Source organism: Podarcis pityusensis (assembly GCF_964106645.2).
Source record: "Podarcis pityusensis genome assembly, chromosome: 2".
NCBI classification, from domain to species: domain Eukaryota; kingdom Metazoa; phylum Chordata; class Lepidosauria; order Squamata; family Lacertidae; genus Podarcis; species Podarcis pityusensis.
The window spans coordinates 85497751-85521935 of NC_138029.1; the positions used below are offsets into that span (position 1 = coordinate 85497751).

General features: G+C 44.3%; 2 protein-coding genes across 3 annotated transcripts; one reads left to right on the forward strand and one right to left on the reverse strand.

The window, feature by feature from the left end:
* The first annotated feature begins 88 nt into the window (after window positions 1-88).
* Window positions 89-13818, forward strand: RPN1 (ribophorin I). Its single transcript, XM_080996918.1, has 10 exons — window positions 89-430; window positions 3631-3695; window positions 5838-6144; window positions 7165-7374; window positions 8424-8616; window positions 9492-9591; window positions 10042-10180; window positions 10459-10578; window positions 11211-11456; window positions 12922-13818. Exons 1-10 carry the CDS (start codon window positions 119-121, stop codon window positions 13102-13104), a joined length of 1875 nt encoding a protein of 624 aa, XP_080853044.1. The 5' UTR covers window positions 89-118; the 3' UTR covers window positions 13105-13818.
* Window positions 13493-24051, reverse strand: LOC308472249 (fibroleukin-like). Of its 2 annotated transcripts, XM_080996944.1 has the most exons (4): window positions 23379-24051; window positions 20443-20487; window positions 19006-19127; window positions 13493-17680 (listed from the first exon to the last, which is right to left on the reverse strand). In XM_080996944.1, the coding sequence occupies exons 1-4, from the start codon at window positions 23911-23913 to the stop codon at window positions 17087-17089; spliced, it is 1296 nt and encodes a 431-aa protein (XP_080853070.1). In that variant the 5' UTR covers window positions 23914-24051; the 3' UTR covers window positions 13493-17086. The 2 variants fall into 2 exon arrangements, with proteins under 2 accessions (XP_080853070.1, XP_080853071.1); XM_080996945.1 differs by lacking the exon at window positions 20443-20487.
* Window positions 24052-24185: the final 134 nt, after the last annotated feature.

The window sequence follows — 24185 nt, forward strand, 5'->3', positions numbered from 1 at the left end:
GAAGCCTCCCCCGCTCCCTCTCCGTCGTCCGCGCTGCCATCTTGGAGCTCCGACGGCCTCTGGGCGCCGCCATCTTGTCTTTCTCTCGGCGTGGAGGGCGCCATCTTGTGCCCGCCAGATGAATGAACCTTGCCGCGAGGGAGGGGAGTCTATCCGGTTCGCTCGGCTGCTCAGTCTCTCGGCGTGGCCAGCCATGGAGAGCCGCGCCGCTCGTCTCTCCCTCCTCCTCCTCTGCTTGGGGGGCGCCCTGGCTGCCCCGGAGCTGGTCAACGAAGAAGTGAAGAGGACTGTGGACCTCGGCACTCACCTGGCCAAAGTGACGACCGAGTTGAGCCTGGCCAACCCCGCGGGGGGCTCCGGGTCGGCCGCCTCCTTCCTGCTGGCTCTGGACCCTGGCCTGGAGAGCCACCTGGCCTACCTGGGGGTGCAGGTGAGCGAGCTACTGGCGGGACGCGCAGCCTCCGCGGCCTTCCGCTTCCGGAGCCCTTCCCGCTGCCGCCGCGCCTCATGTCTCGGAGCCCCGTGAGCCTCGCTCGCCCTCTCCCTCCGGCCTCTCGCAGAGACGGCGCCCTCGGCCAGCCCTGGCGCCTCCCCGCTCGCGCTTCTCCTTTTCCTTCTGCGCGCGGGGCAAGTGTTTCTAGGAGTTGTGCTTCTGCCTTTCTTTCGCCTTCCCTCGCCGCGCCCAGGCTTCGAAAATCATCTTCCCCCCTCCAACCCACTTTGCCTTCGCCTCTTGGTTTTTCCTGGGCATCTGCCTCCATTCCCTGCAGCTTTTCATTCCCTAATAAGTTCGCTTATTGGCATTTGAGCGGATATCATTTCCAAAGCATCCCCTCCCCTCGCCTCAACAACGCTATGGCATTGCATTTCAGGGGTTTGTCTTTCTTAACTGTACTGACTGTGGTGTGTTTGGCTCCTTTCCCCGTATAGTTAGCAGGGATGGAGGCTAAACTGCAAATTTGGGGTGGCTATCTCCTTCTTCCCGTAGAGGAGGCCGTGCTGCAGAGATATATGGGCCACGAAGAAAACCCTACCAATTTTTTGTCCACCCGAAATAAAAGTCTGGGATCTTCTGGGCAGCACACATAGTGGATTGTGATCTGGGAATTCAGTGTTAGTAGAATATGTGATCCACATTGGCGTGGGGGTGGAAAGAGAGGTCTTTTCTAAAGTTACACGTAAGCTGCCCTTTGGGGGTTTGCCAGCTTTTTGACCCAGATAATGTCATGGAAAGGGTTGTCACTTTGCAGCAGTGCTCACCACGTATTTGTTTTATTTCTCCTCTTCCTGACTGCTGACTCCCTTCAGAGCTGCCGCTGTAGTAAATGGCCTGGCATATACTGACACGTAAGCGCAAGTGCTGCAATTGGAGAGCAACCAGTGGCAACCTAGAGGGAAGGAGGCGTGGATCTCAAGGCATGTCTATAAAACCGCATAACGCATGCGTTTGCAGGGCCTGTGGCTAGCTGAACAGCAGAGTGCTGGCATCAGAACATTTTAAGTGGCTTATTATTATTCATTGCTGCCTGTGTTTCCTGCCTGCCTGCAATAATTGGAGGTGTTCGTAAATGTGAGCTTAGGAGAAAGCCTTTCTAGAAGGTGTGTTTTAGCTGCTTCTATCTGTGTGGCAATGTGTTAATGAAAACGGTTAGTTGAAGCTCTGTCCTGAACCATGAATGGCTGCAGATATCATAGTGGAGTGCGCTCTGTTACTAGAAAGTGAGCAGTCACAGCTATTTGGGAAGGACTGTAGCTTGGTGGTAGAGCATCTGATTTGAATATAGAAAGTCCTATGTTCAATCCCTAGTATTCCTAGAGAGGACCAGGAGAAAGCCCAGTCTGAAATCCCGGATAGTGGCTTCCAGTCAGTGAGCTGGATGGACCAGTGGCCTGACTTGATAAAAGGTAGCTTCCTATGTTCCCATTTGCTGCAGAGTATTCATTCCGCAAGGCAACTTGATTTTAAGGAATGTAATAGCAGCTAGAAAGCTGAGCTAAGCTTATTTTGTCTTTGGAAGAAAGGGTTGTAAGTAAGTACAATAAAGTGAAGGCAGTAAGGGTAGTGGACTGAGTCTTTGGCACTGTATCTGATGGCCAAAAGTGAGCTCATTGGAACTTAGACCCTGCTCCCTATGCAATCACAGTTTCTATAGGGGTCTTCCCCAACCTGGTGCCCTTCAGCTGGTTCCCAGTCAACCTGGGTGGTGGTGTCAAAAACAATGGGAGGACACCAGGTTAGGCAAAGCTACCCCCAAGTATGATTTCTCATGTTATTTACAGTCCCATTCTAAATAATGGAACTTGCTTCCTTGTAACTATATGCATAGGATAACTGCCGTTGTCTTCTATTTCATCATTTTGCAAAATGGGAATACTTGCTGGCCTATTGGATAGTGGATAATGCTGAATATGGATAGGCATTGCTCTCTCATACATGAATTTCTTTATAGTCCTTGGACAATCAGATACTGGTTGCTGTATCTGGTAGTTTTGATCCATCTTAGAGTTACCGTGAGAGGCCTGTGAAGCCCTTTGTGGATTAAAAATGGAACTAAATTATTTTTGACCTGGGGGTAGGTGTACATATATATTTGGGTCTGAAAATATGAATTATCAGTAAAATAATTCTACATCCTAGCCATGCCTTTACTTTCTAGTGAACCCCTTCCCAAGGACCTGAAAGAATCACATGTATCTTTTTTAATTTTGGCCAGTTTACTCTCAAATTAAGAAGAAAAGTGCTGTCAGGTGCATTGTCTGTCCTTGTAACATTGGGGAGGCTGTTGGAGAAAGTAAAATCAGGACTGTTTTCAACAAATCATGTCATCCAACACTTGTCTGTCTAGTTGTGGCTATTCAGTGAGTTCTCACAAAAGACTTCTGGTAGAAGAACAGTAAGTCTTTGATCAGAACTTGCATCCCATAAATCACTATTGTATGTCTCTTGTTCTGAAGCTAACACAGTAACAGGGTTCCAGAACTTGCCTACCTGCTTGCCAGCAGTGTGTGTACTCCCTGTCCAGTAAGCAGAAGAAAAATGTGCGTTATCTTTGTAGTGTTGGCTTCTGCAGAAAGCACCAGTAGTGCCTCACTGTTGCTTTAGAATTACAGAAGCCAAATTCAGAGGGAAAGGATTTGCCTCTTCAAAATCACCACAGAGAAAAGGGAGGAATGCTTTCTCATAGTTTGAAATTTGCAGGAGACAGCAGCACATTGTTGCTTGCTCCTTCTGCAGGATCCCTTCAGAAAGGCAAACACCCCTCCATTCTCCAGGTTCTTCAAAATGCCGCAGGACTCCAGGAAGGAAGGGGTGAATGACAGCTGCAGACAATGGGCTTGGCTAGTAATCCAAGCCAGCATTTACGTGTTCTTGTATAAGAGTCTCAAGGGTTTAACAGACCTCTGTGTATGTTGCTTTTAGATAATGCTGCAGGGTTTGTGGAGTTAGCCAACAACTTGTTCATGATTGGATGGCTAATTATTGGTGTGTGTGTGTCAAATTGAAGTGTGTCTTTGCTGACTTGCAGACCCCTGGGAGTAGGAATTAGCACTTGTGATGAATTCAGCTGTCTCAGATGGAAACTGTAAATGGTAACAATGACCAAACTTGAATTTAATCTTTTGTTATAGGTGAAAGGCGAGGAAGAAGAAGAGAGTACTCTTGAGTTGAAGGAGACAAAGGTAAAAGGTAAAAGGTGAGTTTTGCCAAGGGAAACTATATCATATCCAGGTTTGCCACAAAATATACACTGAAGAATTTGCGCCCAGTCTGTATGACGCATATACTTAGCACATTCAGACTTTATATTTTTGTAATTTCCAAAGTGTTTCTTAAAAAATAAATATTGTACTAGGTCAGAGACGTTTGCTTGTAGCCCTGCAGAATCATAGAAAATCTAAGACTTCAGATACTATTTTAATAGTGGCTTTCTTTTTGATTATTGGATTAAAAAATTAAGAAAAACAAATCTAATCTGACAATTCTGATGACATGCAGTTATCACTTGAAATTGGGAGGCATAGTAATTCACAGAGTTGCATTATAATCTGCTTGCTTCTTAGAAGCCTAAACCTGTCTATTGGAAACAAAAATTATCATTATCATTATTTACCTGCCCGCAGAATGGGTTACAACATTACAACACCATACTAGTAAAACAACTTACAATTACAGAAATAAGGTGGGTTCTATCAATGTACACCTCAAGTGTCAAAAGCCAGGGCAAAGAGGTGTGTCTTCAGCGTTCACCATAATGAAAGTGCCAGATGCACCTCTGTGGGGAGGGAGTTCAGAACTTAGGGGCGGCCACAGAAAATACCCTCTCCTAGGCCACCACCACGTAAGCTTTTGAATGCAGAGGAACAACCAAGTGTGCCCGCTCTGGCAATCTTAGCACCGAAGAGAGTGGGGTGGGAAATATAGTCTCCATGTATTGAAGAGCTGTTACAGAGTTGTGAAAAGAATGCTGTTGAAAGAAAGAAAGGATGTCTTTGAATATGTTGCAAAGGAATGTGCTGGCCTTGATAGATGAGCTTTTTAGCCTTGTACTGTCTCTCCTGATAAGACTTCAGTTGCTTAGTTACCTGATAAGACCCATGCTATGTACGGTACTTGGGTATTGTGCATGTGTTAGGAGCTTAGAAACCTTATAAAAAACTCAGGTATTCCTAGGGATGCTGGAATTCACCCTGGTGACTTCCCCCAAATGTTACATTTGACCAAATAAAGCTGCCTTAAACTTTCCTTGATGTACTGCTTGAAGAAATCCACAACAAGGGTCTGTAAGGAAGGAGGTGGCCTTTTAGGTATTTGGGGCCTGAGTCGTTTAGGGCTTTGAACATTAATGTGAGTGGCTTGAACTGGGCCCAGAAATGAACTGGCAACCAGTGCAGCTGTTTTAGCACAGGAGGTTATGTGAGATCTGAACTAAACTGCAACCAGTAATCTAGCTGCTGCATTTTGGACCAATCAAAGTTTCCAAGTCATCTTCAAGGGCAGCCCTGTATAGAGTGCATTGCTGTAATCCAGTCTGGAAGTTACCAGATCAAGGAGTGGCCAAGTGATCTGTATCCAAAATGGGCTGTAGCTGGCGAACCGGCTGGAACTGAAAAAAGGCATTCCTAGCCACCTGATCCTCCAGTGATGCTTTAAATCCAGGAAAACACCTTCCCCAGCTACAAACCTGCTCCTTTCATGGGAGTGCAAGGCAGACTGCCTCCCCACCTCCCAGGTGTGACAATGGGGCACACAACACCTCTGTCTTTTCAGGATTCAGCTTCAGTTTTATTAGCTCGCATCCAACCTATCTGTTGTCAGTCGTTACTGACCAGTCTTTAAAAGCTATTGCAATATATCTTTTGACATTTAAATCAAACTGTTAGCTGTTATAACATTAGTCAATTGAGATCAGGGTTCTCTGAAATAACAAACGTTCCCAAGAGTCCATGTTCTGATTGCTGACAGCAGTGGGCCACATTACTGCCATTTTGATTAAACCCAGGCTAGTATAACTGAGCTAGGAATACAAAGATGGTTTTGGTATCCACAGCATTACATTTATTATTACATTTATATTTCATCTTTTATCCTCACAACAACCTTGTGAAATAGATTAGGTTGAGAAACTCTCACTAGTCCAAGATCATCCAGTGAGTGGGGATTTGAACTTTAGTCTACACTCAAACCACTACGTGGCCCAAAACTGCAGCAGACAAATGAAGGTGGAGATGATATATTCTTCAGTGAGAATCTTTGTTGAGCTTCTTTCCATGCTTATGGGTGTCTGTAAAGCCAGCAGAGCCAGATTGATTTTTCTATCTTTTTTTCTCCTTTACAGTGGCAGATTCTTCACTGTAAAACTGCCATCTCCTTTGGCTCCAGGTGGAAAGATTCGCTTATCTGTTGAAACGGTTTTTACACATGTCCTGCAGCCGTACCCAACTCATATCACCCAAGCAGAGAAACAGTTTGTGGTTTTTGAGGGCAATCATTATTTTTACTCTCCGTATCCAACCAAGACCCAAACTACTCGGATTAAGCTGGCCTCAAGGAACGTGGAAAGCTACACCAAACTAGGCAATCCTAGTCGGTCAGAGGACATGATTGAATATGGACCCTTCAGGGATGTTCCACCATACAGTGAGGTAAACTCTTAATCCCAGTTAACATTCCTAGGGGAGAAGCTGTTTAAAAGGAATTTGTCACTCATGTAGAATTAAAATACATGCATGCCATTCTGCTGTGTCAAATGATTAATATAAATCCAAAAACCAGGAATGTAAGGGGCTTAAAAGGAACTAAAGTAAACTAAATCTGCCTTGTATGTAACAACTCCACCTGTTCATCATGGGTGGACAAAAAATACCACACAGGTGAGTACATGAGGTTATATGCAGGCCAGTGAGTGGACTAGCGAAGAAGAGAGAGATTGCTGTGTTCCTTTGCCTGCCAGCCTTTGGCACAAGACAGTTTTTTTGCAGGCCTGCCAAGAGGCATCTTCTCCTCCCTGGCCAGCACAGAAACATGCTAGTATTTACAAGATTCAGCCAAAGGGCACCAAGCCTTTAATTTTTGAAAACAGACAAGGCACTTTTTGTGTGTGCGCTATTACAGATTTCTAATGGGCTCAGAAAAAGTAATGCAGCCACTGTCTATGGACATTGCTCACATTATTCCACATGTGGTTTCTCAGCATAGACACCTTCCGACTGGGATAGCTCAGTCAGTAGAGCATGAGACTCTTAATCTCAGGGTCATGGGTTCAAGCCCCATGATGGGCAAAATATTCTGGCATTGCAGAGGGTTGGATGAGATGACCCTCATGGTCCCTTTCATCACTCCAGTTCCATGATTCTAAGTGGATATTGGGGGTAGGCAAGGAAATACTGTTTCCTTAATGCACTGTTTATGAGCTTCTCAGAAGCTTACTTGTGTCGGAGGCTGAATGCTGGCCAAGATGGATCCTTGCTAGATCTAGCCAACATTTCTTAATGAGTATTGTGCAATATTTCAATCAATACATAGATTGTGTAATACATCAACAAAATTATTGAGAGTCTGATTTGCAAGTAGGTCTTCTTAATAGGCGTTGCTGTAAATGACGTGGCTTTTTCTACAACACACTCGAGCACAGAAAGTCTTCAGTTTCTACTTTTTCTCCTTAGGATAACCTTAAAGTGCACTATGAAAACAACAGTCCATTCCTGACGATCACTACCATGACACGTGTCATTGAAGTTTCTCACTGGGGCAATATTGCTGTAGAAGAGACGGTTGACTTGAAGCACACAGGAGCTGTGCTCAAAGGGCCTTTCTCCAGATATGACTACCAAAGACAGCCGGACAGTGGAATATCCTCTGTGAAGTCTTTCAAGGTCTGCCCTTGCATATTTCTCTTTGTCTTAAAAGGAGCCTCGGAGGGGGTGTATAAGTAAACAGTTCCTCTTCCCCTTGCCAGAAGGACCAGGCTTTGGGGGTAGGGAAGGGGACAGCAAGGAAGCATTGCTACTGATCTGCTTTTGAGGAGATGGTGCCTTACTGGAAACTTTCTTTCTGTCCCTTTTTTATGTTGCTTCTTGTTTCTGATATGGAAGTACAGGCTTAGGGCGCAATCCTAGCCCTACTTGTCTGAGAACAAGCCCCACTGAAATCAGTAAGACTTAGGTCTGTTTAAATATGGTTAGGATTGCAGCCTTAGGTCGCTTGCCTTCCCCACCATTCTTCTGTTTTGGAACAAAGCTAAAGGAGGCAGTGGGTGAGAAGATTCCCATACTAACTTTTGGAAGAATTGCTCAGACGGCAATTTAAAACTAAAAGGTGTTAAATATTAAAATAATTACAGTGATTGCCTTAGGAAACGCAGTAATAAAAAAAAGGTACATATAGTGGTATCTCGGGTTACAAACTTAATCCGTTCTGGAGGTCTGTTCTTTGACCAAAGCATTCTTAACCCGAGCTGCGTGCTTCCCCTAATGAGGCCTCCCACCCCCAGTGTTCGTCTTCCATTCATCTTCCGGGGCAAAGTGTGCTAACTGGAATACCTATGTCCGGTTTTGCAGAGTCCGTTGTTCAAAGTGTTCGTTAACAGGACTGTTCGTTGACCAAGGTAGCATTGTATTGTACTCTTTAGAAATGTAGGCACTACATTTAGAACCTGAGGACTTTGAAGGAAAGATCAGGCAAGCATTGGTTGGCAATACTTTAGGGCAGAGGGTTGGACTGTATGACCAGAATCTCTTCCAATGTGATTTTTAAAATTCAGTCTGCTGTATATGATTTGCTTATACTGTGGTTGCAACTGCTGTGAGCATGGAGATAACTGTTTGCTTTTAGTGAAAATGCACTCTTAAAAACAGTGACTAACAAGTGCCCCAGTTATCGGTACTGGTGAATTTGACATTAAGTGCTTATCTTGCTTTTGCAGACTATCCTTCCTGCTGCTGCTCAAGATGTGTATTACCGAGATGAAATTGGCAACATATCCACCAGTCATCTCCTCATCCTGGATGACTCTGTGGAAATGGAGATCCGCCCTCGCTTCCCCCTATTTGGTGGTTGGAAGACACATTACATCATTGGTTATAACCTGCCTAGCTATGAATACCTCTTTAATCTTGGTAGGTTTCCTTGTTACGGTAGTGGCATCTGGAATATAATTTGAGCAACTGGAATACAAAGCTATTCACTGTCTGCAGTTCTATGCAGAATGGCATATTTGGAATTCCAAAGATTCTTAGTTTTATTATTTGTGCATGTGTGCTCAGAAACCAGGTGCTGTACTGTTAAAGTGCATCTCAGTACTTGATTATATGAATTTAAATGATCCAGGCATCTCCTGAAAAATGCCATGCATGGTTAGAAGAAGAAGAAGAAGAAGAGTTTGGATTTGATATCCCGCCTTTCACTCCCTTTAAGGAGTCTCAAAGCGGCTAACATTCTCCTTTCCCTTCCTCCCCCACAACAAACACTCTGTGAGGTGAGCGGGGCTGAGAGACTTCAGAGAAGTGTGACTGGCCCAAGGTCACCCAGCAGCTGCATGTGGAGGAGCGGAGACGCGAACCCGGTTCCCCAGATTACGTGACTACCGCTCTTAACCACTACACCATACTGGCTCCTTCAGGTTTGCTCTCAGGCACACCTCCCCCCACTTCCTACTCTCCTGACACCATTCTGTTCCTTTCCCAAAACATACAAAATGATATACAGTGTGGTCAATGGGGGATATCCAGCTAAGCTGTACTAAGCTTTGTGCTCTGCACAGCTTATGCTGGGTGCACAATTCAGTGTGTTATCACAGTAATAGTGTGGATATTGCCTAACCTTACTGCAAGTAAGCAACCTGCAGCTAAAACAAGTTGTTGTGGAGCTTAATTGGGGGGGGGGGGTTAAGCTCACCTTTAAACTTGTGACTGTTTTACCCAACAGGGCTTTCATAGCTGGTATCCTGATGCATAGAAAAAATCATAGTATCCTCTTGGCTTTTGTTTCCCAGGTGATCAGTATGCCCTGAAGATGAGATTTGTTGACCACGTGTTTGATGAGCAAGTTACAGACTCACTAACTGTAAAGATAATCCTTCCAGAAGGTGCCAAGTAAGTAATAATATGGTTGAGATCAAGGCACTTAGGTGTCAGCCATAAAACATAAGGCCTGCTTTGTGTATTATTCCCCTTATGGTGAAGCAAGAATGGGCAGCATTTATGTCCCTGTCGCAATTCCACATACCCCTGCCCTGTATTATGACAGTGTGTGGAGCATGGTTGTCTGCAAAGGAACTCTTATGTTTGAGCAGCTGCTTGTGCACGGGGACACCACTCAATCAGGATACCAACACCGCCAGGCATCCCAATTACATGCAGCCTCTGTGTGTGAGCGGCAGCTCATGTGTACACCTTTACTTGCAAAGGACCATGCCCAAGCCATGGACATCTGAGGGCGGGGACTAATCCAGGGCTAATTTCTCTCCCCCCCCAACCCCCCAACAACAACCAGGTTAGGTTTTTCCTGGGACAGCTAACAGTATTGCATACACCTGTTTGCAGGAATATCCATGTGGATAGTCCATATGACATCAGCCGGGCACCTGATGAACTTCACTACACCTATTTGGACACCTTTGGCCGTCCAGTCATAGTTGCGCACAAGAACAACCTAGTTGAGCAGCACATCCAGGATATTGTGGTAAGCATAAGCCCTTTGCTTAGATAGCTTAAATAATGAGAAGTACCACACTCATCTTTGCAGCCCAGATTGCTCTACAGCAAGTGACATGGCTGCATAAGCAACAGACCACGTTCATAGATCAGTGAAAAGGTGGAGCTTCACTCTTGAGTTCTGATCTGCATCTTAAATGTGCAAGTATCTCATTGTTCTTACGTATAGGAATGTAAGGTGGGTAGCATGTCATCTTGACTAATGGAAGTTTATGCTCTTCTCACTGCTTGCCCTGCTCTTCCTAGGTGCACTATAATTTTAACAAGATCCTGATGCTGCAAGAACCTCTCCTGGTAGTTGGAGCCTTCTACATCCTGTTCTTTACAGTGATCCTCTACGTGAGGCTGGACTTCTCTATCACTAAGGTACTGCAATAGAGGCACGATGAAACAGGGAGGATGTGGCAGGAATACATTACTTGAAATACATTAATTCTTTGAGTCAATAAATGAGCATGTTGTGTTAGGGCTTACCTTTTTCAAAGCACTGCTAAGATCCAAACTGGCCAAAATTCTTCATCTATTAATTTTCACGGAATGAAGTAGATTTTTAAAATGGCGTTTTGGTCCATGTTTTAATTAATTTTGATTCAGTCACGATGGCTTGCACAGTGGATAACATTGTTTTCTTATCGCATACAAGTCTATGCTATGAAGCAAATGGAACTCCTCAGTGTTTCTTGTTTTTGCACTTTGCTGCAAACAATTATTTTGGTAAAGTCTGTCTGATGAATTTAGCCAGTGTAGTGAATAAGCGACAGAATTGTGAACTAGGAACGCCTTTGGTTTAGATCTTGTCTTCTCCCTTTCAACTCTCTAGATAGACTTTAGGTATGCCAGTCTCTCTGCCTCAGTCTTTTATTTCCAAGGTGGAGGTTATGCTGACAGATCTTATAGGGTTGTTGTAAGGACTACTGAGAGAGCACACAAAACACTTTCTGGACACTTAGAATGCACCGTATACTGTAACAAGTATTTAAGCCATTGTGCTTTTGCAGGACCCAGCAGCAGAAGCTAGGATGAAAGTTGCCTGCATCACAGAGCAAGTTCTCACCCTGGTGAATAAGAGACTACGTCTGTACCGCCATTTTGATGAAGCTGTGAATAAATATAAGCAGTCACGGGATATTTCAAACCTAAACAGTGGCAAAAAATCACTGGAGACTGAACATAAGGCCTTAACCAACGAAATAGCTTCATTGCAGTCCAAGCTGAAGACAGAAGGCTCTGACTTGTGTGACAAAGTAAGAATCCGTTGTCCTCCTTAGTGTGTATTGTTACTGTACTGCCTTTATTCTAAACTGCCTTTTCTCTTGTCATTCCCAAGGCAGATATTTTCCGCACACTAAATAAATTCTTTTTTGTTGCCTTCGTTCTGTGTTTACAGTGTATCATGATGATTCCAGAATAATACTGCTAAAGTTGAGATTTCTAGGTTCCTTGATAGTTTTATTTCCAAGCATTCCTCCATAAGGCTGGAGAGCCTTGGGGGAATTTCCCCGTTTTCATTCTGCCATGGCTTTAAATATTGCGCTACCTGTATAAAATATCTAAACCAGGACTGTCGACTATCCCCGCTTGATGAGATGCATTGGCCAGGGTCCTCCACCACATTCAGCCAAGCCCTTCTCTCAGTGAGTAGGCCCTGAAGGTAGCAAGTTTGCTCCAAATGTTTTAACGTTGTGTGGGGAATACATCAAGCCCCTCTGGGTGCATTAAGCCTTCTGGCTACCACTTACCTAACATGCCTACTGCTTTGAAATGGAATGTTTTTTGAAAGCTGCTGCTCAACATTGGTGAGCGAAGCCTAAGGCATCCTGACCTCCCGATTTTAAGTTGTATTAATCCTTAGGCACAAATGTGGTCCACGTGTCATTCTCTTAGCAGACTGCTTCTACTCTGCTTTGAGTGAAACTTTCACCCACAATAGGAGATGCATTCAGTGGATCTCCCTGGAACTGTTGGTGAATATATCTGTCTTGAAGATGGTCACTTTTGCCAGGATGTCAATGCATAATTTGCAACGGAAGGGCTGTTAATGCATTCTGTTCATTAATACTCAGCTGCAGTTAGCTGAAAGCTCCCTTGGTAACTGGGAGGAGGGCTGAGTGGAGGGACTGTGCACACACACTGTAGCTGTTATCTCTACATATTCCACTGCTGATGTTTTGCTATAAAATGGAAGGAAGGTTAGAAGGCATTTCATTTCTCAAAAACAAAGTATGAATGAAATGTAGCATAATCAAGTGCTCTTACTATCATGGAACCAGCACTGACATGTTTGTTGCAGTAAGTGTCCATATTCAGAACCATTAAATGTAAAGTTTAAATGGGTGTAGCTTCTAACATATCATTGTATAGTTTGCCATATACAGTCGTACCTTCGTTTTCGAACAGCTTAGTTCTCGAGCCCTGCAAAAACCTGGAAGTGACCATTCCTGTTTGCAAACTATTTTTGGAAGCCAAACATCTGACGGGGTTTCTGCGGCTTCCACGCATTGGTTTTCAAATGTTTTGAAAGTCAAATGGACTTCCAGAATGGATTCTGTTCAACTTCAAAAGTACGACTGTAATTGTTTGCTTAGACCCTGTAAATCTACTACTTCTAGGGTGACCGTAAAAATAAAATGAAAGCACCCTATTACTGTTGCTTTGTATGGCTATGGTGTTGTCCAGTCACCTAACGTTTTGTCCCAAATTTCTTCCAAGGTTAGCGAAATTCAGAAACTGGACAGCCAAGTAAAGGAGCTGGTCCTGAAATCTTCTGTGGAGGCTGAGCGGCTGGTTGTCGGCAAGCTTAAGAAGGATACATACATCGAGAATGAGAAGATGCATTCTAACAAGCGTCAGGAGCTGATCACCAAAATCGACAACATCCTTGATGCGCTATAAGTTAGAAGTAAAAAGTTTGGGAAAGAGCTAAAAGGGGTGGAAGAAGGTTCAATGAGCATACTGAGCCACACCAAGTTGGGGAATGGGGGGGGGGGGAGAGGTGTGTCTAGCCTACAAAACTGCGGCAAGGAAAAAGTTTTTGGAAATCACCTCCAAAATGTGGTATTAGTCACTTTTAGGACCTGTTTGCTCTGTGATACACCTGCTATACAGAAGAGGTGTATTTATACCATGCCTTGGACTTAAATGAAACCATAGTCCTCAAAGTGTTACTAGCACGACTTCAAAGTCTGCTGAGAGGCCCCCTAATTTTCAGTAGGGAAGCATGCACACAGGTCCTGTACTGGCACTGAATGTCTCAGTCAGAGAATAAATACAACTGTTTTATTCAAAGGTTTGGTAGCAAATCTTTCCTTCTGTCCTCCACCTTTGAATTTATACTTTTTTATATTTTGGAGATGGGGATACAGATAAGTAACTTGAACAAAGGATTTTTTTTTAAACTATTTGTCGCACTAAATGAGATTCTTGTCCCTGAACTTTCTGAGCCTCTTTTGAAATTCAGTGTTGGGGTAGAGTCCAGGGAAAGAGAAGGGAGCGGGTGAGGTTCATTTGCTTAGAAGCCTGTGCTTTTCCTCAGACGGTTTGTTTCTTTAAAAAAAAATTGTAGGGAAGATCAAACTGAAATAAAGATGTATGGATCTTCTGCCTCTATTTTCTTCTTCTTATTATTAGAGTGTCCTGTGCCTTTTGGATTCCTGTAATGAGCACCACATTATGTTTGATCGGCTATCTTTATCTCATGCTTCATCTTGTGTAAGAATTATGAACCTCTAAGCTGTTAAGAGCTTTTAGAATGAGTACTGCAGTCAGTAACAAACTGACTTGCATTAATGCTGATTGTAGCAATAGTTGAATCTTTCTATGAATGTGTGTGATTTTTAGGTGTTGTTTGACCTGGTCAAAACCCTGTAGAATATACTTCAAGATGTAATGCTGAATCACCTAATAATCAACCAGTGCAAAATAGCAGGGAACTAGCAGTTTCTGATGCAGGATGCTATCACTTGGAAGTTTCATAGGCAGAACCATTTTTGTCAAACTATATGACTCCTTTTCCAGAGAGTTTAACACACATTCCCCTGTTCCTTCTCGCTTTTTAGATGGGGAGGAGAGTGCATTTCCCAGGTAAATTATTTCTGAGGTTTTCCCCCCCCCTTCATTTAGCCTTGAACAGCTTCAGTTTTTATTTCATTTTTTAATATAGCATGTAAGTTGCTGCAGGTGAACAAAAATTCCTAAGATTTCTCTTGCCACTGCGCACAACATAGATAAAATCACAGGACAAAACTGGGGGATCTTCTTGTCATTGTAATGCATTGGTTCACAAAAAGTGTGTTATGAGAGGAATGAGCCTTGTGTGAAAAGCCAGTTCCCCCTTGAGGGAGTATCCATTGACTATAAATAGCTTGTGATTTGGTTTGACTTAGTTTACGCACCAGATGGCGCCAAGCTCACTGGAAAGCACGAAGTCAATATTCTGTTAATTTCTTAAGATGAGAAGGTAACTTCCACCACTGATTTTTTTTAATACATGTAGGTAAACACATGTTTATCTTGTAGCGTTGATTCCCCAACCCACATATCTTCATACCATGCAATTAAGCAATCACTTTTAAGTGTCAGCCTCATTCATGTACACTAACTCTTCTTCACACAGTATCTGCATTTGCCCTACAATGAGAATTACAGCAGTAGCCACTGAGTTAACATGATAATAGCTACAAGACTCTGCATAGTGAAGTTCTCTCGGGGTTAAAACTGTCTAGCAATGTGAAAGGGCTCACAAATAATCTGACTGCCAAATACCTAAGCCAGGGATGAGGATCCTGTGGCAGCACTCCCAAAAGTTGAATTCTAACTCCATGATTGGGGATTGTAGGAGTTGTAGTCAAGCAATATTTGCAGGACTGCAGGTTTCTCATCCCTGACCTAAAGCTTAAAATTTAAAAGTGACTTCTGCCTTAAGAACCTTGTTTAGGGAGATACCCTTCTTGCCATCTCTGTGTGGCCTTGTAAGTGAATGTGTCCATCATTTGAATTGTAAGGCTAAATTGAAATATTTGTCCAGTTTATAGAGGATCTTAATATCTTAAGTTTCCATTCATGTACCACTTCCATTGAATGACATTTATGAGATAAGGAGCTTGAAAGCAAGGCACTATTTAGCTTTTAAGGTAAGGAAAGGGTACCCTGGGCTGCGTTACAAGATAGGCAACTCTTAAATGCACAGCTGTCCATCTCTGCTTCCTTACCGTTTGCTTTGCCATAAGGGTACTTTAGTTTTTGTAGCTTCTTTACTCTTTCGGTGCCTGAGGTACAGTGCTCTTATAGTTCTGAATTATCACAGTGCTAATTAGTATGATGCTGTTGCCAGAATGAGGAAGATATGATGGCCTGATTTGACTCAAGCTAGTCTTGAAGTGTCAGCTCCCATCTGCCCTATATCATTCTGGCTCTGAAGTCTTTGTTGATTGACTATAATTACAGCATATTGGTTACTCATGGAACACCGATTTTGTGCCAGAGAATTATCAAGCATAAGCTTCAGGCATCCTAAACTATGAAAGTGCCCCTCAAAGGGACAGGTGTAGTCATGGTATTTGAACCACCTGATGTCTCTAATTTGTTTAACTCGAGCCAATTCTATAGCTGTTGACATTTAATAGTGGGAGGAGTTAGAAGCCGGAGTCTTAAAAACTGAGGGAACAGAATGAAGCAAATCTGGTTCTCATGCTCTTGCAGGTAATCGAGGAAACTGCTCCTACTACTAGTTAACCCCCCTGACTTTGTACCTCTCTGGATTTTAGGCTCGGGTTTACTTACAAATGCAAATATTTTTAATCAAGGCACTTGGTGGGCTATCACTAACACTATTTCATGCCTTTAGAAGCATGTCTAAAGCAGTGATTCCCAAATTGGTTTGGAGCACACTAGGGTGTGCCACTGAAGAACCACAATGTGTCTTGAAGACATTCTGTTGGAGGCAAACACTCCTGCATTTCTTTTAGAGTGCAGTGGCCTTGGACATCACTCATTCCCTAGCCTGCTCCAGGATAACACCCAAAAGGAGTAAGGATGTTGCTGCAGCCCAAACTACAGGTCTTTGCACAAAGGTTATCTGAGTACCTGCTTGGCCTAGATCTGACAACCTTGGGCAGAAAATACAAGAGAACTTTTAACTGCTTGCCAGTGCTCAGGAAAAGCATATTAATCTTCTGGAAGTCACTATATAATTCAAAATGCTGCTTCGGATTTCCTGCAATTTAGCACATCCCCTTTAACTTCTGGCTACCTCTTTAGAAATAGAGCATCGGAAATAACCAGATTATTCAACAAGGCTTTCAGTCCTTTCTGTAGAAATCTGAATGAGGGGTTGAGCTGAAGTAGAATACTTTGGATACATTATTAAGACCTGTTCCCTTTATATGATTCCTCTCCAGATAACTTGCTCACGTGCCCACCGTAAGCCAAAAGAGCAAGCCATGAAACAGGGTGAGGCAAATGTGATGTGTGTCCAAGCTACAAAAGGAAGTTTGTAGCCACTTGCAAAACAAGTTCCCTTGCGGGTGTGTTCTGACCCAAACATGAATTTCACTGTGGAGTAGGAAGAATGGCAGATATAACTCAACACTGCCCAGGAACATGAGATGGGAAAGGAAGGGCAGTGACTGAAGTTGAATGTAGAATCGGGCATTTGTGATTGTTACAAGAGCTGTGGGCAACTTGGTGACTCTGCTCCTATTTATCCTTTGTTTTCAGTGTATTAAGATTCTCCACCCCAAAGTAGGACTTTGTCCTGTTTTGAACTTGCTTTTCCCAAGTCAAATCTCAGTAGCAGGTTATTTTCTTTTAACTTATCTCTGTAATGTCTCCCTGCCGCAAGTCCACATGCATCAGGCATTCTGGTTGTAGGCTCCTCTTAAAAGCCGACGGGCCTTGTTTTCATCTCTGCTTTCTTGAAGGAGTACTTCTGATTGGTCCTTTTGTCAACCAGAATGTACCATGTTCCCCAGTAGATGCCGCTGGTCACCCCCGTGTAGCGTCCGTGGTGGTACTTCCCATTGAGGTTGGCTGCCAGGCAGGAGTCGAACCACCAGCCGGCCCCATAGTACGCACCGCAGTTGCCCATGGGGTAGTTGTCGTTGTCGCTGTCCCAAGTTGTGAAGCACTTGTGATCGTGGTTGTAGTTGCGGCTGTAGCTCAGGGCATTGCCTGCACTGCCTTGATACTCCCGGGCTGTCAGGCGATACTTGTGGGCCTCGCTGGCCACTTTGAATTTGCGGTAAACAGCATGGCGCTTGACGCCATGCCAGTCCTCCAACTCTATGCGCACAACATGCTGGCCCAGGCGGGTTAAGCTGTGGAGGTGCTCATTTCCCAGCCAGTGCTCCCCTTGCAGGCTCCCAAATCCCTGCCTGTACTCCTGCCAAGTGCGGTTGAAATCCACAGAGCCATCCTGCCGGCGCTGGAACACGGTCCACCCGCCACCATCCGTGACCATGTCGCAGTAAGCCTGGCAATACACAAGACGAAGGTTAATCGGCAGAAGCACTGGAGCACCTGAAAAAGAGCCCTTGCTCCAGCCCACGGAATCAGGCTGTGACATCATGCTCTCCTAGGAAATTTTCCACTCTGCAGGCAACATCAAGTGCTTAAACAGGTTTAATGGCCTTTGGCTGCTCTAAGGAACTATTTTCATCAGTGGGGAACAGGGCTAAGGAGCTCCAGAAGTGAATTCTCATTACTCTCACTAAATAACATTTGAAAACCATTCAGATATGATTAATGGTAAGTGGCAGAAACTCACCGCCTGCCTGTTCATGCGCCATTTTGGAAATTTTATTTTCAGCAGTTTAGATTTACTTATTTTTGATTCTGTGGTGTCTGTTCTGTGCAGCATTAGTGCAGGAGTGTCCCATCTGGGCATGTATTTATTTTACTAATTAATCAACTGAGTAGTGGATGTTCCCGTTTTAAGAACCACACACTTAGCATTAGGTTTTTGAATTTTCACTGGCTGCACATAATCTTTCTTGCCATGGGGAACATATCTAACCAGGTTTTTTTTTCTTGATAGGGGACTTTGCAAAGTCCAAGTCTAAAAGGAACTTGGGGACACACTTTGCTCATGGGGAGAGAGGGCCATAAATGCAATGTTAAAAAGGATAATTCTCACCTACTACAGTGGTACATTGGTTCTCGAATGTCTCCGTTGACAAATGCCGAAAACCCCCGAAGTAAATGCTTCCATTTTCAAATGTGCCTCGGAAGTCAAATGGCTTCCGCTGTGTGTTTTTCAATTTTCTCAATTGAATTGAGGCTTCTGTATTGAGTTTTTAGTTCTTGAACATTTTGGAACTTGAACGGTCTTCCAGAACGGATTACGTTCGAGAACCGAGGTCCCACTGTACCACCCTTTCAATATATTTTGATGAGCAGGTGTATGAAGGTTCTAATCTGCATCAATGATGGCAAGGCAGGATATTTACTCCAGATTCATTAATGCAAAGTAAAAGCTGTATGATCTTAACAAGGGAAGCAATCTACAGTGAGTGAGTGGGACTTACTTCTGAGTAAGAATACACAGGATTGCATAGCAGATTATCATTCACAATAGCAATGCAGAGGAGGATGAATAGAGAATGCCCACTTTAGGAGCAAACCAGTGCAAAGTTTATGTATGGATACAACTTTTACATGCAGTAACACAAACCAGTGGAGCAAGGAGCTGAATGCATATTGCAATTGTGCTACCTTTGGCCGAACAGAGACCCAGTTGGCTGCATGCATATCTTATTTACTCCATTAGATAAGACACCTCAAACCTACCTACCTTACCTCAAAGTGTTGACGGAGGGGAATGGGTTGGATGGTGTATATCCCATTGTCTCGGATGCCCTGTTTATGGATCTCTGCACAATCCCGAGGATACGTGTGCTCAGATTTTTCAGAGGGTTCCACTGAAAGTACATGGGAACATAGAAAGCTGACTTAGACTGAATTGGACCATAGGTCCATCTGGAAGGCACAGAAAGATGTAATAAACCACAGGGTCCTGGCAATGGAAACAACAGGTCCTGGACATATGACCTGTCTTGCAGGGATCTTTCTGTGATATGGCACCTAGAAACTGTTACACTTATGCTAAAAAGGGGACAAAGAGTATCCTGCAATATGAAGGCAGGGGCAAGACATACATACTTCTATGAGAGTAGACTTAGATGTTTGGTTGGAAAGCAGAATTGCACCTCCAGAGCAATCTTGGGGCACTGCTGCCTGCTTCAACATGCTATTGGATATGGCAATCAAGGGAGGTCTCCCCAAAGAGTTAAGAAATTATCATGTTGTTCTGGCCAATGTGTATTGGGCTTCACACACTCAGACTGCCTTCAAACATAATGTACAATAGGTGGGTCCTAGGCAGAGGTGGGGAGTTGCATTTGCACACCTGGAGATCCATGTGTGTAAGGCATCATTTTCCTCCTGTGACTTGACCAATTTGAAGTGCGAAGCCATTTCCTGGCTTCCCCCAAAGCCCATATTTTCTCCTCCTTGTTTTGGCTTCATTTTAAATTGTAACCTTCTGCACTAAAGCACCATGTATATTGATGGTGTTATATAAAAAATGTGTCATCTTAAGGAATGAGAGACATTGTATATTTAATTAATCTTCAGCTGTTGTGGTCTAGCATAATTTAATTTGGGTTGCAAGTTGTTTATGTTTATGCTGCCTCTGTTGCAAAGAATATATATATATATATAATCTGTCTTTGTTGTTAAATATTAAAAATTAATTATTATATATTTTATTTGTTTGTAAGCCGCTCAGGGAATGTTTATTGAGTGGCTATATAAATACTAAAGGCACTGGAAGCGGTGAGGAATATCCAAAGGCTCTTTTGCTGGGTGCAAGTGAGGGCATCCCTTTGCCTTTTTTTTCTTTGAAAAGGTCAGTTTATTTTTTAAAATTGTATTTCTCTCTCAATAAATGGGATCAATTTACACCAGTTCTTGGGCTGGAGTAAATTTATTCAAAGTTTTGGCGTGCATCTAGGGTACCAAGAAGGATTCAAATCTTTCAGACCTAAGCCTTGCTGTCACACTCCTTTGGGGTACACACTGCTCTGACACACACCCTTTGTGGCCTTACTGATGATGGAGTCCCAACACCATCAGGGACACAAGATTATGGACCATGATGGAGAGAGGGGACCTGGTCTCCCTCTCAGGTTTCATACGATTGTAGTCTAAGTTACATAATAGATTTATACTAACCTGTAAGTGCTGGTGTCTCCTCAATCTTGTGCTCTTTCCCTATATCTGGGAGATAATTTGGAGTCTGTGAGTGAGATTGCTGCAAAGCTCTTGAGAAAAGCCACTGCCCACTCTATTCTCAATAGTCTGTGACTGAGCTAGTTCAATGCAGTGTTATTATACAGATTTGCTAAGTGTTTGGATAACTTCCCCCAGGCATTAAGGGGGCTTCGACACAAGGGGGCTCTACATTCCAAGTGGAACATTCAGGTCCATTTTTTTCTTGTGAGTGTCATTGGCGCATGGCCCCCTGCAACACACACCATTCTTGTTTTTGTTTCTCTTAGGGTGCCTTGGGACTCCCATTATTTTGTGGGATGGATTCAAGCACATACCAGAACCTGAGGTTTGCACAGTTAAGGTGAACTAAAGGGCTCTGTCACCTTAGGGCAACAAATCTGCTTTTTTTAAAAAAAGAACCAGACTTATAGCAGTTTGAAAAGTGGCAGGGAAGTGCATTGAAAAATATGGGATGAACAAACACCTAACAGGAAACACCCCACAAACAAATCAAGATGAATGCAGGCCCAGTGCTCACAAATGTCATCGATAACCACCCCACAAACCATGCTCAATAAAGACCTGGATATGAGACAGGGATGGGGAACCTGTGGCTTTCTTGGATTCCAACTTCCATCAGCCCCAGCCACCTTGGCCAATGCCCAGGAATGGTGAGAGTTAAAGTCCAATAACACCTGGAGGCCTACAGTAGTTTAAAGTGGGAAACACTGAAAAACACGTTCCTGCATTTCACATCTGAGGACCCAAATGTAAGCCCTAGGCATCTAAGGCTGGGAAGTGGATATTTTCTGTCATCAGCAGCCTTCCCTAAGATTTCACCAGCTCTCCTCCCCTGCCACTAGATAGATCCAGGAGCCACAGAGTTCCCTGTGTGCAGGCGACGAGATGCCCTGATTTCACAGCATCTGGTGCTACCACTAGCTCTGCCTTTTTGACTCTGCTTCTGGCAGCAAAATAACTTGGGCAGGCATTGTGCCGTCTGCTCCCATAACAGCGTCTTTGCATCACTGTCCCTCTTGTTCTTCTCTTGCTCTGGTATAATCAGGGAGGATGTGGAGTGGGAGAGGGCACTATCTGAAGGAAATGATGAACAGGGGGGGGATTGTGTCCAACAGAAAGAATTGCATCATCGGTCAGCCTGATAGCCATAAATGTCAGCCGCAAACTCTTCAAACATATTGCTCATCAATATGCTCATCCATCTGTCCGGAAATTCCTGGCGGAACACGGACTGTTGAGATGTCAGACATCAAAAGAGAAAACGAGTGGAACATCTCAAGCAGAAGAAGTGGGGAGGGGGAAGGAAATAATGAAAAATGGTGGAGGAAAAAGCCAGGCAGAGGCGGAATGAGGACTCTGAGGGTTTGAAGGCTTTGCCTGTCCTCATTGAACCAAAGTGGGAGACAAGACACATTCACAGGACCACTTGAGTGCATGGTGACTTTGATTCAGCAGTGTGGAGCTGGTTAGGTGACTGCTTTGGTGCAAAGCAAGCACTGGAATTTTCTCCATGGTTTATTCTGGCCAGGATGTAGGTTCATGACAATGCCAAGCTCAGCTCACTTGGTATGTGTGCTAAGTTGACCTTGTGAGACTTCAGCATGGGCTTAAATAGGAATATGACCAAGGGTGGAACAAAGGAGCCACAGGAAAACACCCTGGAAGCAAAATAAATTAAAACAATTCTTTTAAAAGATAGTTAAAAAGACTCTTCTTAAAAGCCTAAAAACTCCCTTAAAAGAATCAAATCTTCAAAAAAGTTATATGATCTAAGAAAGTCTTTAAAAGAATCCTTCCGAAAGAATTAAAAACTTACAATGTAGCACCTTAGAGACCAACTGAGCAGTTTTAGGTATAAGCTTTCTTGTGTGTGCATGCTTTTTAAGAAGAGCCTTTTTAACTATCTTTTAAAATAATTGTTTTAATTTATTTTGACTATGGCAGACCAACGCGGCTACCTCCTTGAACCCTGGAAGCAAATCAAGATGAAGAATAAATGTTCATTGTCATAATAACCGCCTCATAAACAGAATGAGCATTCAGAATGAATGCTCAGTAAAGACCCGACATGGTCCAGCCACATCATAAGATTTGCGCAAGGAACCCTGTCTCTTTTTGCCTACCTGAACTCCAGGTGCAGCATGACCAAAGCAAGGCAAGAGGACTGCCTTGGCGGGGCATGGCCTCCTTCCCTCCCTGCTCAGCACTCCAAGCTCTGTGTAGGGGGCTGTATCCCAGCAGACTGCTGTGAACTATTTACAAGGCTTTATTTAGAACTTCATAGAATTGTAGAGTTGGAAGGGACCACGAGGATCATCTAGTCCAACCCTCTGAAATGCAGGAATCTTTTGTCCAATGTGGTGCTCGAACCCACAACCCTGAGATTAGGAGTCTTGTGCTCTACTGACTGAGCTATCCCTCTTTTCTCCCAACGAAAAATAGTAAAAACACAATACAACATCACACACTAAAAACTTCCCTGAACAGGGCTGCCTTCAGATGTCTGTTAAAAATCACACAGCTGATTATGTTTTTGACATCTGCTGGGAGGGCATTCCACAGGGTGGGCACCACTACCGAAAAGGCCCTCTGCCTGGTTCCCTGTAACCTCACCTCTCACAACGAGGGAACTACCAGAAGGCCCTCGGAGCTGGATCTCAGTGTCAGGGTGGGACTATGGGAATACATAGGATTCCCAGGAGATCTCCCCTCCAGGCACTTGCCAGACAGATCTGCTTAGCTTCAGCAAGGCTGCTGCACCATGAACCTTCGGATCACACCCCAGCCCAACCTGGACTGTTTGTGAAGAGAGAGAAGAATCTCACTCTTCACAGTCAGGCAGAATGGGAAGTGGATAACCCCCCCGCTGTACTCACCAAGAATGGATGCCTTCAGGACTGATTCGCTGCAAGGCAGCTTGCAGCCAGAGAGGATCCCCAGCAGCAGGGCCACCAAGGAGCTGAGCTGCTCCTCTAAGCGGTGCAGATTAAGCCGGCTCTCCTCCTGCAACTTCTGTAGGCCCGATGCCATGGAAACCACTCTGGTTTCCACCAAGCTGAGTCGGTCCATCAGGGTCCTGGTCCTGGAAGAGCTTTGTTTGTTGAGCTCTCCAGTGTGCTTCAGGATCTGCTTGAACTCCATCCGCTGCTCGCCAGCAGGGACATCCTGCACCTCCTCAGGTACTGCTGGCTCCTCAGGCCCCAGGACGTGGAGCTTGCAGCTCCCCAACCCATCACAGCCACCTTCCGGAGAAGGGAGAGGCATGGCCACCAGGGACCCTGCGCATGCTGGGTTGTCATCTCTTTGGCTGCACTCGGGGCTGTCTGAGTTCAGGCTTCCTGACTCTCGCAGAACCATAAAGAGGAAGCCAAGGCAACAAAAGCACTTGCTGAAGCGGGGGAAGAGTTTCATTTTCTCTCCTTAATGCCTCCCGAGGGGGTGGGAAAGGCACACGCGACATGCAAGAAGGCACAGGCTGGAAGCTACTGCAACAGAGCTTCTTCTGTCTCCACAGGCAAGCTGCCTCTCTAGGCCGGGAAGGCCACTCCCAGGCTGGGTCAGGGCAAACTGCCTCGCTGAAGAAAAAGTGTGGAGATTGGGGAGCTGCGAGGGAAAGGAGGAGGGAAAGTAGAGCGGCACACAGATAAAGGAGCATTTGAGACTGTCCAGCAGATTAGCATGTC

Excerpts from the sequence above, each read along its gene's own strand:
- RPN1 (XM_080996918.1), top strand. The coding sequence starts at position 119 with ATGAATGAACCTTGCCGCGAGGGAGGGGAGTCTATCCGGTTCGCTCGG. Across the intron at positions 6,145-7,164 it reads ATGTTCCACCATACAGTGAG|GATAACCTTAAAGTGCACTA; the intron begins GTAAACTCTTAA and ends TTTTCTCCTTAG. Across the intron at positions 11,457-12,921 it reads GCTCTGACTTGTGTGACAAA|GTTAGCGAAATTCAGAAACT; the intron begins GTAAGAATCCGT and ends ATTTCTTCCAAG.
- LOC308472249 (XM_080996944.1), bottom strand. The coding sequence starts at position 23,913 with ATGAAACTCTTCCCCCGCTTCAGCAAGTGCTTTTGTTGCCTTGGCTTC. Across the intron at positions 20,488-23,378 it reads CCTGAAGGCATCCATTCTTG|ATATAGGGAAAGAGCACAAG; the intron begins GTGAGTACAGCG and ends ATTATCTCCCAG. Across the intron at positions 19,128-20,442 it reads GGAGACACCAGCACTTACAG|TGGAACCCTCTGAAAAATCT; the intron begins GTTAGTATAAAT and ends ATGTACTTTCAG.